The 16,778-nt window shown below is 44.8% G+C and overlaps 1 protein-coding gene across 2 annotated transcripts in view; it reads right to left on the bottom strand.

Moving 5' to 3' along the window:
* Positions 1-6,602: 6,602 nt before the first annotated feature.
* LOC129700839 (alpha-synuclein-like) overlaps positions 6,603-16,778 on the bottom strand; it is a 65,415-nt gene continuing 55,239 nt past the window's right edge. For both annotated transcript variants that reach the window (XM_055641601.1, XM_055641592.1), the window contains 2 exons: positions 12,087-12,179; positions 6,603-7,434 (listed from right to left, as the gene is read on the bottom strand). In XM_055641601.1, the coding sequence (XP_055497576.1) occupies positions 7,402-7,434; positions 12,087-12,179 (126 nt within the window). In that variant the 3' untranslated portion in view covers positions 6,603-7,401. The remainder of the gene's footprint in view (positions 7,435-12,086; positions 12,180-16,778) is intronic.

Below are 16,778 nucleotides of genomic sequence, written 5' to 3'. Positions count from 1 at the left end.
GCACCCATAGTCAGGATTGAGCCCAACCCCTGGTGCTGTAAGGCAGCAACTCTAATGCTGCACCACTTTTTATCAGTTTTCAGTTTCTATTTCAGATTTCATGTATCTGCTATTTTTTTTTCCAATGTAAAAAGTGCGGCTGTGGAATTTTTTTGTATTGGGACAATTGAAAAGACCTATGAGTTGTAAATGGTCCTTTGATCGTACCAACAGAAAACCTTGTATCGAAGGCAAACTCTCCAAGTCAAAAATCAACGATTGGGACTCCCCAACAAGGTAGCAGATGCTGCCTGACCCGCTGAGTTACTCCAGCACTTTGTGTCTGTGGAATTCTCTGCCTCAGAGGGGCCGGTTCTCTGGATGCTTTCAAGAGAGAGCTAGATAGGGCTCTTAAAAATCAGTCAGGGAATATGGGGAGAAGGCAGGAACGGGGTACTGATTGCAAATGGCCTGCTCCTGCACATATTGTCTATTGTTTATTGTCTTTTACTGTAATCCATTGTGTGCCGAGCACTTCTGACTGCTGGAGTTGTGAAAGGCAGTGCAGGGGTACAAGTGTTCCCACCTTTTGCACTCATTGGTTTAATTACCTGTTGAAGCGGATCCAACAGATGCTACAGCAGAGCTGAGCTCATTATTTGCGTCAATCAACCTTTGAGCTCATCTTGGACACTAAAGGGCCTGTCCCACTTGGGCGTCATTAGCGCATCACGCAGGTGAGATGCGCGGAGATTTTGTACATCCCAAAATCCTGGTGGCGCCGCGCGAGACCGCGCGTCACTGCCTATGTCACCACACACCATGCGCGCGTAATGCGCACGGAATCGTGACGTGTAAATGATGTCACGTAATTTACACGCAAATTACGCCAAAATGGGACAGACCCTTAGGTGCTTGAATAAAACCCCTGTCACACGGTACGAGTTCATTCCAAGAGCTCTCCCGAGCTCTCCCTGATTCGATCTCGGAGATTTACGGTAATGGCCACTCGTCGGTACTTGGGGTTCTCGTGGACATTTTTCAAAATGTTGAAAAATCTTCATGTCTTCCCGTGCTTACCTGTCGTTAGCAAGTCTTCCCGAGTACCTGCCGTTGGCGTTACGAGCGGGTAAGAGCCGTCCCTGAGCTCCGACGTACCCGCTACGTTCATTCTCCGTGCTTCCCACGAGTTTGATTTTTTTTAAAACTCGGGAGTGCTCCTGGAATGAACTCGTGGGACAGGGCTGTAACCCAGCAGGTCAGGCAGCATCTCTGGTGTGCATGGATAAGTGACGTATCGTGTTGAGACCCTTCTTCGTACTGATTGTAAGTGGAGAGGAGAAAGCTGGAGAAGGGGCGAGGCAGGACAGAGCATGGCAGGTAATGAATGGACACAGGTGAGGGGGATTTTGATAGGCTGGTGGCTGGAACAAAGGTGAGAGATAAGAGCAGAAGTTGTGGGACAGGTTTGTAGAATTGGGGACTGTGAAGCCAGGGGGAGAAAATTAGCGAAAATGACCCAAACGGAATATGAGGTGCTGTTCCTCCAGTTTGTGTATGGCCTCGCTCTGGCAATGGATGAGGACCAGGACAGAAAGGTTGGTATGGAAATGGGAATGGGAATGGGAGTTGAAGTGGTTAGCATGGTTAGCATTTTAACTTAATATTCAAAAAAAGGTGCAAAACCTCTATCCTAAATAATAGCAGCCAGCACCTATGATATTTAGTTTTGTTTTGTGTAGTTTAGAGATACCACGTGGAAACAGGCCCTTCGGCCCACCGGGTCCGAGCCGACTAGCGATCCCTGCAGAGTAACACAATCCTACACCCACTAGGGACAATTTTTACATTTACCAAGCCAATTAACGTACAAACCTCCAAATCTTTGGAGTGTGGGGGGAAATGGAAGATACGGAGAAAACCCACGCGGTCACGGGGAGAACGTACAAACTCCGTACAGACAGCACCCGTAATCGGGATCGAACCCAGGTCTCCGGCACTGCATTCGCTGTAAGGAAGCAATTCTACCGCTGCGCCATCGTGCCGCCCTAATATATTGCCATCCTCCTTGGCTTGGTGTAGTTTTATATGACACAAACTGGAAGTAATCACAAAATTTTCCCAAAGGTTTGCAGAATGTCAAATGTACCCACAACTTTTATTTTACCTGTTAATAAGGCTGATCGTAAGACTTAAACTGGCCCCTGATGATACTTGCAATGTTGTATTGCTGGTTAGTATTCAAATATAATTGCCCTTGTTATTCGAGTTTCAAGACTGGTCTGGGGAAGATCCTTTATTAGCTGAATCTGAAAGGCAAATTAACTGCAAATATTCTACATTCAACTTTCTGACAGAATGTGGAAACAGGGAGGCAAGGAGAATAAATTACAAGGGGATTGCTTGAGAGCTAGCATGGGCTTGATGGGCCAAATGGCCTCTTTCTACAACATTAAAAAAAACACACACAGACATGATCATACAAAGGGGATATATTTTGGACACAAGGAACACTGGAGCAGCAGTAGAGTTGCTGACTTACAGCGCCAGAGATCCGGGGTTGATCCTGAGTAGACATGCTATCTGTACAGAGTTTGTATGTTATCCCGTGACCGTGCGGGCTTTCTCCGGGTACTCTGGCATCCTCCCACATTCCAAAGAGGTTAATTAACTGTAAAATTGTAAATTGTCCCCTGTGTATAGGACAGTGCTTGTGTATAGCCATCACTGGTTGGCGTGGACTCGATGGGTTGAAGGGCCTGTTTCCACACCGTATATCTCAACTAAACTAAACTAAACCAAACTACACTAAACTGAACTAAACTAAACTGTTGATGCTGATTTACAAAAAAAGACACAAAGTGCTGGAGTAAGTCTTTGGGCCAGAAATCATCTGTGGGGAGCATGGATAGGTGACTCTTCTTCAGACTGATTTGGGGGGAGGGGGGGGGGGGGGGGGGGGGGGGAAGGAAAACTGGAAGGGAGGAGAGGCAGGTCATAGAAGGAGTTAATTTGAAGTGTATTCTTATCACAATGCTGAGAAAACTTTGACATTTAATTAAATAATAATCCAAGAAACCAAGATCTTTTGAGAAATCTTGGGTGTACCAATTCCGTTCATTTTATGACTCTGTTATGCTATATCACTGCACCCTGGGGAACTATCGTGACACAAGCACAGAACCAACTTAGATTCTAGGCGGAAGCTGTAAACCGTGTCAAAATTGTAGTTTCATAAACAAGCTGGAATGATCTGGGCCGACCGGACTTTGAATAATGACGCCAAAATGGCGGTGCCTGCATGTGTAATGTAGGTAAAAATAATTTGACTGTGTAGTAGCATATGTGACAAATGAAGCACGATTTTGAATCTACTATATCTATTGAATGATTCTTACCAAACTGCTTGTTGTTTTCATACTCAGATTTGTTTACCGTGATAAGGCAATCTATATTTTCATCCCATGAGGAACAGACGACCATGGATGTTCTCCGCTGTTGCTCTGAACGGCGTTTGATTATTAGTGTGCACGTCCATTATCCACCAAATGGAAGACTGCCCCTTCACAGAATCCCAGCCAGCTGAGAATGGTACAGCTATTCATCATCCCACTCTTCGTATAACGAGCCTCAAAGACTGGAACTAACTGGATTGCTCTTGGCAGGGAGCTGGGTCAGGCCTTTTCTTCAGGTAGTCAAACTCGAAATGGTCTTCAAACTCAACTCCCATTGGTTTATAACCCAGCCCCAGGTCTTCCATTGCGGAACCATTATGCACCACCCTCCAATAAATACTCACCAATGTTTAAAGGAAGTGCTAGGATGTGGGTTTGGCTGCGTAGACGGCAACCTGGTGCCAATATCTAATTTCCAACAAAGAAGTTTGAGTTGGATAGTAATGGTTTAGTTTTGGGCCAAATGCAGGCAGGTGGGACAAAGTGTAGATGGGGCATGTTGGTTGGCGTGGGCAAGATGGGCCAAAGGGTGTGTTCGATATGACTCTACTTTAGACTTTGCAATAGACTCTCAAGGCTCATTCTTCATATGCCCCCACTTACATAGAACCCCATGGTCTATGATTTTGTACAATACTAGATGCTGTTTCCACATCAGCCCATTCCTTAACAATCTCTATTGGCTTCATATCCATAACCATAATTCTGTAAACTCCAACCCTGTGCCCTGCAACCATGGTCATCTTTGTGTCTAGAGCAACCAGGGGAATCCCACGGTGTCACAAGGAGGATGTGCATTGACCACACAGACAGCACCCGAGGTCAGGATATGTGCATGGGCTGGGCATGTTACTGTGCTCAACATACCACAATGAAATGTGCTAACCTTGCTTGTGCTCTGTCTGCAAAAAGAGTACAGAAGGCTGTTGGATTGCGATGTGTTTCCCTGCACTTTATCATTAGTTGGGGGTGGAAAAGATTACTGTCCTGGACTCCAATGGTCCCAGTTGCAGAAGGGTGGTCACGGTGGCGCAGCGGTAGAGTTGCTGACATACAGCATTTGCAGCGCCGGAGACCCGGGTTCGATCCTGACTACGGGTGCCGTCTGTGCAGAATTTGTACATTCTCCCCGTGACCTGCGTGGGTTTTCTCTGAGATCTTTGGTTTCCTCCCACACTGGCATGGTAAATGTAAAAATTGTCCCAAGTGGGTGTAGGATGGTGTTAAGGTGCGGGGATCGCTGGTCAGCGCGGACCCTGTGGGCCAAAGGGCCTGTTTCACTAAACTAAACTAAACCAAAGGTAGACAAAAATGCTGGAGAAACCCAGCGGGTGAGGCAGCATCTATGTAGCAAAGTGCTGCCTCACCCGCTGAGTTTCTCCAGCATTTTTGTCCACGTTCGATTTTTCCAGCATCTGCAGTTCTTTCTTAAACTAAACTAATGGAAGGTTTATGTTTAATTTAGTTTAGTTTAGTGTCATGTGTACCGAGGTACAGTGAAAAGATTTTGGTTGCTTGCTAACCAGTCAGCAGAAAGACTTTACACGATTACAAATGAGCCAAAGATTATAAATGCAAGATCACGAATGTTGCAGGGAAATCAATGGCAAACCATGGACATTTTGTAGCCTTTCATAACCAAGTACATAGCTATCAGGACGCAAATGTGTGTTGTAGGCCCATGAGAATGGTGATGATTTGACATAAAACAAGACAAGGAAATAAGGAACTGGGTACAGTTGCGGTCTTCAAAAACTTTTACTTTTAAAATGACTAATTTGCTAAAGACTCAGTAAAATTTCCCTCTCAAAATCTGGATTGCAAAACAAGCAGCCAGGTTTAATGGTGAAGCTTCAAGCGGGTGGGAATTGATAGGGTGAATGGGTCTTTTACCCAGGGCAAGGGAAACAAGAACCAGAGGATATAGGTTTAAGCTGAGAGGGGAATGAATTAATAGGAACCTGAGGGGCAATTGTTTTCACACAGAGGGTGGTGGGTGTATGGAACGAGCCGCCAGAAAAGGCTGTTGAGGTTGGTACTTTTCAAAATGTTTGTTCCATGGCTGAGACAGACACAAAGACACTTATCCCCACCAGAGTGCTGAGATCGATCGCCTGTCATTTATGGGATCCATCCTCAGGGTGGTTCTTAGCACTGACAATCATAGGTGAATTTTGGCTGTTCCCAGTGACACCTTCCTTCATCCTTGAGATAGATCCGGTGTCTCTAGCATGATGGGAATGTACTGAAATAGTTTAGTTTTGTTTAGTTTATTGTCATGTGTACCGAAGTACAGTGAAAACCTTTAGTTGCGTGTTAACCAGCCATCGAGCCATCCACAGCATAGTGGTACAGGATAGAGGGAATAATGCATAATGGTGCAAGATAAAGTCCAGAAAAATCACATTAAAGATAGTCCAAGGGTCTCCAATGGGGGAGATAGTAGTTCAGGACCGCTCTTGAGTTGTTTATAGGATGGCTCAGTTGGCTGATAACAGCTGGGGAGTAACTGTCCCTGAATCTAGAGGTGTGCGTTTTCACACTTCCATACCTCACGCCTGATGGGAGAGGGGAGAAGAGGGAGTGACCTGGGTGAGACTGGTCCGTGATTATGCTGGTGACCTTGCCCAGGCAGCGTGAGGTGCAAATGGAGTCAATGGATGGGAGGTTGGTTTGTGTGATGTTCTGGGCTGCAGCCACATTCTCTGCGATTTCTTGAGGTCTTGGATGGAGCTGTTCCCAAACTATGCTGCGGCTGCATGTGGCAATATCTCCTGTGGCAATATCGTTAGAGATACAAATCCATGCATCCCAATAAAATGTTCATTTGTAGACATTGGTGGAAGTTGTTCGGGACATGCAGAACTACAAAAATCCTTTTCGAGAAGTAGAGGCTTTGGTGTGCTTTTGGGTGTCGGATGGCCCATATCGAAACAAAGGCCAAGAAAGCGCACCTATGCCTCTATATCTTGAGAAGGATTAGGAAGTTTGGCATGTCCCCAACAACTCTCAGCAACATCTACAGAAATAAGCACTTTAGTGCATCAATGCTACTTGCTTAAGTTTTCACATAGCACAATGTACAGAGGTATACCTTCACCATGGTGCTCCTTCTAGTGAATTGTAGAGGGCTGTGACATTGAAACTGACTCAACAGCAGAAAATGTTTTGTACATTCCATTTAATTGGTTTCACAGAAACACCAGATATTTATATACACTCATCAAAACACCAGCACAAACTGATTTTCAGTGTCACATTTGAATACCTATGTGCATAGCTCCATGCTGGCTATTGCAAACATTGTACACAAGACAAAGTCCTCAGCAAACAGTCATCTGACATGGAGAACATAGCAATAAATAGGTTGCACAAAGTTACGCACACAGACACGGAGACGCACGCGCACATACAGACATACACACACATGCACTCACACACGCACACACACACACACGCACACACAAAGTCTTTCATTTGTAGAATTATCACAACAGACAGTTTTGTAACTTTGGAGGTCAGAAATAGTGGGGTGTAAATTCATCCTCAATTATGTGCTTTACAGTGATAAAGGTATTTTGTGTTACATGTCTGAAATCCTGTTCCATTGACTTCAATAGAACCGAATTTTGGAAGCAGGGTACAGTGCAGCTGTTAATTGACAGCATGTGCAATTGTACAAGTGACTGAGGATGGATTCTCAGCCTAATATCCACAGAATAGAGAGGCTCTCTTTACCAGATCCTCATTGCATTGGAAGATGATCTCTGGGATGGAGCCTGGCCAAATCCACAACAATCTCGAATACAGCAAATGAAAGACTTCAAAGTACACCGTGAACAAAATCACATTCGGCGGGGGATTAAAGAAATAATTTTACAACTAGTCACATCTGAATTGAAGAACTGCCACATGGAAAAAGAGTAAAAGGGGGAAAGAGTTCTTGGTGCGTCCGTTCCTTTGATACTCACGCTTCAGGCTCATACTCTTGATATTCGTCCTACAGAGAGGAAGAGATTGGAAATGGAGAAAAATATCAGTGCATTTAACATATCTACTCCCCTCATAATTTTATACATCTCTGTAAGATTTCCCTCAGTCTAAATCCTGGAACTCCAAAGTGCTTGCAACATTTGGATGGGTACATGGGTAGGACAGGTTTAGATTGATATGGGCCAAATGCAGGCAGGTGGGATTAGTGTAGATGGGACATGTTGGTCAGTGTGGGCAAGTTGGGCCGAAGGGGCTGTTTCCAAGTGGTTTGGCTCAATGACTCAATAACTCTAGAACTCCCTTCTCAACAACTCAGCCAGAGTACCTTTACCTCTAAGGCCCAACAGTTTGACTCAGTGATTCAACAACATATTCTCAGGGGCAATTATGGATGGGCCTTGCCAGTACTGTCTGCTTTCCTGGGGTGAACAAATAGAAAGTGCACCTGTCAAATTCAACACAAGCGATCAAGGCCACAGTGGTGCAGCGGAAGCATTGCTGCCTCACAGCTCCAAAGACCCAGGTTTGATCCTGACTGCAGGTGCTGTCAGTATGGAGTTTGCACGTTCTTCCTGTGACTGTGTGGGTTTTCTCTGGGTGTTCCAGTTTCATCCCACACTCCAAAACCATGCAGGTTTGTAAGCGAATTGACCTCTGTAATCTCCCCCCAGTGTGTAGGATAGAACTAGTGGATAGTACAGATTTGTACATTCATTTGGCTTTGGAAAATTGTAAATTTGTCCTTAGTGTGTAGAATAGTGCTTGCGTACGGGGTGAGCACTGGTCTGCGCTGACTTGGTGGGCCGAAGGGACTGTTTCCGCACTGTATCTCGAAAGTCTAACCATTGCCGGCAGACTGGTGAGAGGATGTTGACGGTGATTGTCCCTTCTTCATGCGTGTAGAACAAGCCCCAATGGTCCTCAGCGGAGTGGGAACCCTGCAGCTCAGGCAGCAGTTGTAGGTCCCATTCCCAGCATCCCTGCATAGTGACCAGCACTCCCTGGTTGCTCTGCATTCATCACACCCCAGGTTAATTATTGAAAGCAGGTGCTGCTTGTCTGAGCTCCCATTCATTCAAAACCTTTGCAACCATCTGCTCCGAGTCATCTCCATGGATTACAGGCCATCTGCAGAGAGTTGTACTCTTCTCCATCCGCTGCATGTTAATTGCCTCGTTCTGCCCTGCTCCCCTTTGGCCTGCTTCCTCTCCCGTAACCCTTCAACCCTTTTCTTAGCTACACCATAGAACATAGAATAAGACAGCACAGGGACAGGCCCTTCGGCCTATAATGTTTGTGTCCAAACTTGATGCCAATTTAAACTGATCCCATCTGCCTGTACTTGATCCATATAGAAACATAGAAACATAGAAAATAGATGCAGGAGTAGGCCATTCGGCCCTTCGAGTCTGCACCGCCATTCAATATGATCATGGCTGATCATCCAACTCAGTATCCTGTACCTGCCTTCTCTCCATACCCCTGATTCCTTTAGCCACAAGGGCCACATCTAACTCCCTTTTAAATATAGCCAATGAACTGGCCTCAACTACCTTCTGTGGTAGAGAATTCCACAGATTCACCACTCTCTGTGTGAACATTTTTTTTTCTCATCTCGGTCCTAAAAGAATTCCCCCTTATCCTTACACTGTGACCCCTTGTTCTGGACTTCCCCAACATCGGGAATAATCTTCCTGCAATCTTCCCTCTGTTCCCTGCATTGCCAGCTGTTGTCAGGCAACTGAACCATCCTACCCCAACCAGAGAACTACTATCAACCCTCAGACTATCTTTGATCACATTTTACAGGCTTTACCTTGCACTAAACGTCATTCCGTTGTCATGTATCTGTACACTGTGAATGGCTCGATTGTAATCACATATTGTTGTTCTGCTGTCTGGATAGCAGGCCACAAAAGTTTTTCAATGTACCTCGGTACACATGACAATTAAACTAAATTAAACTGAAACTGAACTGATTTCCATGTGACCATCTAAAAGCCTCTTAAATGCCGCTATTGTATCTGTCTCCACCGCCATCCTTGGCAATGCGTTCCAAGCCCCCACATATCTCGACTCAACTTTGCCCCTCTGGTGTTGGACATTTCCACCATGGGAGAAGTTCTGACTGTCTACCCTATCTATGTCATTGCCAAGTGTTGCAACCAAGATGCGGCAGTGGATGCTTGCAGGAGTTCTGGAACACAGAACATAGAGTAGGAACAGGCTCTTCGGACCACTATGTCTGTGACCATCATGATGCCAAGTCCATCACTTATCTACCTGCACTTAACCCATTCCCTGCATATCCATGTGCCCAAAGGCCTTTGGAATGCCACTAACAAATCTGCATCAGCCATCACCAGCAGTGGGGCACCACTCTCTGCATCTGCTGTTTCTTGTGCCTCCTCCCTGACTTAGAAAACTGAACCATTTGCACTCGTATTTCTTTCACTAGATTACACGTAAAAAATTGATGTCTGCACACAAGGACCGTTAGATACTGGAATCTTGCCAAGAACACAAAGTGCTGGAGTTACTCATCGATTCAGGCAGCATCTCTGGAGGGCATGAACAGGCCATGTTTTGCCCTATTCACCCATCTTCGGACTGATTGAGGTAGGGGTCAGACTATGACAAAGAGTATGAATAAAAGGTCCCATCTGACACGTCTGCACACTATCCATGTTCTCTAGATCTGCTGAGTTGCTCCAGCACATTGTGCTTTTCTTTGCTAGGCAGCATCTGCAGTTCCTTATTGAGTAATAAAGTTATACAGTGTTGAAACAGGCCCTTTGGACCAACTTGCCCAAGCTGACCCATATGCCCCATCTATACTACTTCCACCTGTCCACACTTGGTCCATATCCCTCTAAACTATTTTATCCATGTACCTATCTAAATGTCTCTTAAATGTTAATACAAAAATATAAAGCCAGGGAAGTAATGCTGAGGCTTTATAAGGCACTGGTCAGACCACATTTGGAGTATTGTGTGCAGTTTCGGGTCCCATATCTGAGGAAGGATTTGTTGGCGTTGGAGAGGGTCCAGAGGATGTTTGCGACAATTATCCCACGGATGATTGGGTTATTTCATGTGATGAGCATTTGATGGTCTGGGCCTGTACTCACTGGAGTTTAGAAGGATGAGAGGGCACCTCATTAAAACCTACCGATTAGTGAAATGCCTGGATAGAGTGGATGTGGAGAGGATGTTTCCACTAGTAGGAGAGTCGTGGACCAGAGGCCATAGCCTCAGAATAAAAGGACATACCTTTAGAAAGGAGATGAGGAGAAATGTCTTTAGTCAGAGGGTGGTAAATCTGTGGAATTCATTGCCACAGAAGGCTGTGGAGGCCGAGCCAATGGATATTTTTAAGGTGGAGATTGTTAGATTCTTGATTAGTACGGGTCAGGGTTTATGGAGAGAAGGCAGGAGAATGGGGTTGAGAGTACCTCAGTACACGTGACAATAAACTAAACTGAAAGAGGGAAAGATAGAGCAGAATGGTGAAGTAGACCAGATGAGCCGAATGGCCTAATTCTGCTCTTTTAACTTGAACCTGCCTGAACTATCTCCTCTGGCAGCTTGTTCCACGCACCAACCATCCTTTGTGTGAAAAAATTACCCCTCAGGTTCCTATTAAATCTTTCCCCCCCTCACCTTAAATCTATGTCCTCTGGTTCTCGATTCCCCTACTCCGGGTAAGGGACGCAGTGCATCTACCTAATCTATTCCTCTCATGAAACAGGTAGCCTGGTACCTCAGTTACCCAGCGATCATCCATAAGGGTTTGCCTCCTCTTAGCTCATCCTTGTTTAGTGTTGCACAATAAACTTGCTTTTCGATTCCTGACTCCGAACTCGAAAAACCATCCAATATCATGGGATGGATTCCTCATGAGAGCCTCTTTAGCACCTCCACTGCACAAGATCAGCCAGTGCCTGGAACTCCACTAGCTATACCGGACCACACAGTTTCATTCAACTGAGCCAACTTTCCAGCATTTAGGCGGATCAATAGAGTCAGAGTGAAGCCAAATGCACATTGGTGGAAAAGCACCTCATATTTTGCGTCTGTCCGTCTGTCTGTCTGTCTGTGGCTGTCTGTCTGTCTGTCTGTCTGTCTGTCTGTCTGTCTGTCTGTCTGTCAGTCAGTCAGTCAGTCAGTCCTCCCTTCCTTCCTTCCTTCCTTCCTTCCTTCCTTCCTTCCTTCCTTCCTTCCTTCCTTCCTTCCTTCCTTCCTTCCTTCCTTCCTTCCTTCCTTCCTTCCTTCCCTCCCTCCCTCCCTCCCTCCCTCCCCCCTCCCTCCCCCCCTCCCTCCCTCCCCCCCCCCCCCCCCCCCCCCTTCCCCCCCCCCCCCCCCCCCTCCCTCCACTCCCCAATCGTTGGTTATCCCTAATACTGGACTTTCCACTCATCACTTTAATGTCATGTTTCATGTATCTTGTGTTTTGTGACTGTTGACTGACAAATTTCCCTCCTGGGATAAATAAACTCATATCGTATCATATGAATATTGATTTCTCTAACTTCAGGTAACACCTTTGCACCCCCTCTCTCTCCATCCCTCCCCCACCAGAGTCAGCCTGCTAGTTTCACTGTTCATATCCCTTCGTTTTGACCTCCTCGAGACATAACAAGAGCAGGTTCCACTTACCCCGGGCACTGCCCCATAGGTCTCAGCATCAGGATCCATCTGCAGCGCTTCTGTGCTATCCATCACACCTTCCTGTGGGTAGAAATCTTCATCCTGTCAACAAAGTGAGTCATTATTAATACCGATGCATTCAAAACACCTTTCAGTTTTACCCCTGTTCGTTAAAACACTCACTGTCTCCAGTATCAGATTAAAATGAATGTTCTCAGACTATGTCCGTTTATTACAAAGAGCAGAAGGCACAGAAGCTTGAAAGCACGCACCACTAGACTCAGGAACAAGAGCATTAGAACACAGTGGCACGGATAGTAGAGCTGCTAACTCACAGAGCCAGAGATCCGGGTTCAATCCTAATCTCAGGTACTGTCTGTGCGGAGTTTGCACGTTCTCTTTGTAATGTGTGTTTTTCCTCCAGGTGCTCTGGATTCCTACCACACTCCAAAAATACGTGGCTCTGTAAATTGCCCCTGGTATCTATAGATCGGATAAGAAAGATGAATAACATGAAACTAATGTGTCATTGGGTAATCGATGGTCAGTGTGGACATAAACATTAAAGCCATGAAGTGTAGGAAGTGACTGCAGATGTTGGTTTAAATCGAAGATCGACACAAAAAGCTGCAGTAACTCAGCAAGTAAGGCCTTTGGAGAAAAGGAATAGGTGACATTTCAGGTCGAGACCCTTCTTCAGTCCGAGAGTCAGGGGAAGGGGAAACAAGGAATATGGACGGTGATATAGAGAGATGTAGAAAAAATGAATGAAATATATGCAAAAAAGTAACGATGATTGAGAAAACAGTCCATTGTTATCCGTTGGCTAGGTGAAAATAAGTTACAGACAATGAAATTCACCAGGACAACAGTGAAACTAGGATAATGAATAGGTTGGGAACGGATAGTGAAGAGCTGCAAGGGTTACTTGAAGATAGAGAAATCAATATTCGTACCACTGGGTTGTAATTCGTTTTCACCTCGCCCACAGCTGACCTCCGTTGCTGTCTGTATGGAGTTTGCACACTTTCCTTATGGGTTTGCTCCGCAGATTTAGTACAGAAATAATTGAAATGATAGTTGGCGAGGACTCCGTGGTCAGAAGGGCCTGTTTAGTTTACTTTAGTTTAGTTTAGAGATACAGGCCCTTCAGCCCATCGAGTCCATGTGGATCATTGATCACCCTTTCACTAGTTCTACTCTAAGCACTAGGGACCATTTACAGAAGCCAATTAAGCTACAAACCTGCACGTCTTTGGAATGTGGGAGTAAACCAGAGAACCCAGAGAAAACACATGCGTCACAGGGAGAATGTACAAACTCATTTAAGTCAAGATAAAAACTGAATCTCTGGTGTTGTAAGGCAGCAACTCTACTGATGTGCCACTGTGCCACCCTGTTAATATGCCGTATGACTTCCTAACTCTATGGCAACCTATTCTACCTCAGTTTAGAATATGGAGGAGATCTGAAACTGTGTTGCTTTAAATTCACAGGTTAAAGGGCCTTGCTATGTTATGGCAGAGTTACTAGAAAGTGAACACTATGACACCAACAACTTGTACATACATAATGCCTTCAATCAAGTGAAAAATCCCACTGTGTTTTATCAATGTTATCGATGAAATCTAATGTCCTGTAACATCAGAGCTTTTTGGGCAGAAAACCAAATATGATTGAAAGACATAGGCTTTAAGGTGTGTCTTAAAAGGAAGGAAGAGTGATATAGAGAGATTTGGGAAAGTAATTCCAGAGTTTGATGGTTTAGCAGCTGAAGGTATGGCTATTTAGTGTAGTTTAGTTTAGTTTAGGGTTACAGTAATGGAATCAGGCTCTTCCGCTCACCGAATCCATCGACCCTGACCACTGATCACCTGTTCACACTAGTTCTATGTTATCCCACTTTCACATTCACTTCCTACATATTAAAACATAGAACATAGAACATGTTGTGTGTTTTACCGTTGGGGCAATATTCTTTGGGTTAAACCCTCAAACTCACACATTTATGGAATAAAGGACATAAAGTTCTGGAGTAACTCAGCAGACCAGGCAGCATCTCTGGAAAACATGAATAAATTACATTTCGCGACAGGACCTTTCTTCAGACTGTTCATCTTTGGGCTATGGAGGAAGCTAAGGGACCCGGAGGAAACCCACGCAGTCACAGGGAGAACGTGCGAAGTCCACACGTTCAGCACCTGAGGTCAGGATTGAACATGCCTTTATCAGCTGCTCTAATGTGCTGCCCTGCTAACCGGTGGGAAGTTGAATTCAGGGATATTCTGGAGACTAGGAATGGTGGAGTGTAGATATCCCAGAGGATGAATCAATGGCAAGAAGGCATATCAGGGATGATGGAATGGAGGGATTTAAAAATTACAATGGGAATTTTAAATCCGAGGTTTTGTTTATCCGGGAACTGAAGTGGGGCACTTACGCAAGGATGGTGCGTTGAAAGATAACAAAGGCAGCAGCGAGTGAGATGACCCTAAGTTACAAAGGATGGCTCACTGAGCTGTCAAATAGAATTACAATCAACTCCCTTCTTGAAGTTGGGATTATTGTAAGCCATTCTTTGACTCGTTGGACTCCTATCATTCTTGATAATGAGAAGTATTCTAACAAACCCAATGACAATGAATTCAAAATATGCTAAATATCTTAAACTGATGTGATGTGCAAATAGTATACTTAGTTGACCCACTAAAGCTACTTTAGGAAGGAAGAGGCGGGGACAGTAGGCTTGTGGGAGAGCTAGGAAGGGGGAGGGGAAGGAGGGAGAAAGCAAGAACTATCTCAATTAGAGAAGTCAGTGTTCATACCGCTGGGGTGTAAACTAGCCAAGCAAAATATGAGGTGCTGTTCCTCCAATTTGCACTAGGCCTCACTCTGGCAATGGAGGAGGCCGAGGACAGGGCCTCCAAAAGGTCAGATTGGGAATGGTAGGTGGAGTTGAAATGCTGAGCCACCGGCTGATCAGGTTGGTTATGACCGACTGAGCGGAGGTGTTGGTCGCAGCGATCGCCGAGCCTGCGTTGGTATCATCGCTGTAGAGAAGTTGACATCTGGAACAGCGGATGCAGTAGATGAGGTTGGAGGAGGTGCAAGTGAACCTCTGCCTCACCTGGAAAGACTGCTTGGGTCCTTGGATGGAGTCGAGGGGGGAGGTAAAGCAACAAATGTAGCATTTCCTGCGGTTGCGAGGGAATGTACCCGGGGAGGGGGTGGTTTGGGTGGAAAGGAAGGAATTGACCAGGGGATATGGATAGTTTAGGTTTACAAGTTTATGGGCCAAACGCAGGCAAATGGGACCAGCTTGCACTGCCTTGGAAAAGCAGCCAATACAATGAAAGATTTGTCTCCATCACAATCATTTCGTCTCCCTGCTCCCATCCGGCATAAGATACAAAGATACAGAAACTTGAAAGTGGGCACCACCAGATTAAGGGACAGCTTCTTTCCCTCTGTTATCAGGCTTCTGAATGGTCCTCCCATATGCTAGTGTACTGTTGGATTCACCTCTTCCCCACTGAAGACATTGGACTTTGTCTGAGGAACTGATGAACTACAATGTGCTACACAGCTCAGAACTATATTCTGTACTCTGTATCTTCCTCTTTGCTCTCTCTATTGTACTTGAGTCTGATGAGGTTTTTGATTAAATTGTTAGACAAAGACCAGAGATGATTACATATCCACCAAAAAAAAACATTGCCTCTGTTCACCTGTTACTGGCCATGGCCATGCTCTGTCCAGCCCCTCTGTCCTGCCCCTGTTCCCTTCCAGATTTCTGTACCTCTACCACACCCCCCTCCCCCCATGATGTCTGAAGAAGGATCCTCACCCGAAACGTCATCTATCCATGTTCTCCAGAGATGTTGCCTGACCTGTTGCGTTACTCTAGCATTTTGTGTCTTTCTTTAGTAAACCAGCATCCGCACCTCATTGTTATTACATTGAGTTATAGATATGTCACAGTGTACATACATGACTATTAATTGGTGAAAAGTTTAGAATTTTTTAATTTACTCCATCACTAGTATAACACATTCCAGAAAGCAAAATGTAAATAAACATTAGTCACTTCTCCCTCCCACACACATTAACAATATTTTATACTAGAATCTGACCTAATTATGAAACTTTAGCTTTACGATAAACAAATTTGCATTCTGACAATAATTTGAGCATTTGTCTGGAGCTGTAATGAAAATTGCTTCGGGATAAACATTTTTACAAAATATATGGCTTCAAACCTGGCATAAACACAAAAAATATGATTGCGCAAATATTGAGCATAGGCAAATATATTCTAATTGAAGCACAAATATAAAGAAGGAAACATGAAATAAGGATCATGATATGGTGGATAGTAGCATGGAAACAGGCCCTTCGGCCCAACTTGCCCATGCTAACTAAGATGACCAACCTAACTAGTCTCCCCTGCCCATGTTTGGCACAAATATCTATATACCTATAAAAGTCTTATCTTGTATGCGTGTTGTATATGTCTGTCTGTATGTTTTGTATCTTCCTCAAAATGCTACACGCTAGCGTTTAGATTTTCACATATTCTTACTCACATTTTTCCCGTCCACGCATAATCAGGTTCACTTAAGACTTCATCCTATATTTCACAAGCTTTTAATGATTACATTTATTTTAAAAAGCCAAAAACCGCTTCCCACAGAGAACATT

Source organism: Leucoraja erinacea, chromosome 1 (genome assembly GCF_028641065.1).
Source record: "Leucoraja erinacea ecotype New England chromosome 1, Leri_hhj_1, whole genome shotgun sequence".
Taxonomy (NCBI): domain Eukaryota; kingdom Metazoa; phylum Chordata; class Chondrichthyes; order Rajiformes; family Rajidae; genus Leucoraja; species Leucoraja erinaceus.
The sequence above is the reverse complement of the archived record's forward strand: the minus strand, read 5'-3'. Positions and strand labels throughout refer to the sequence as shown.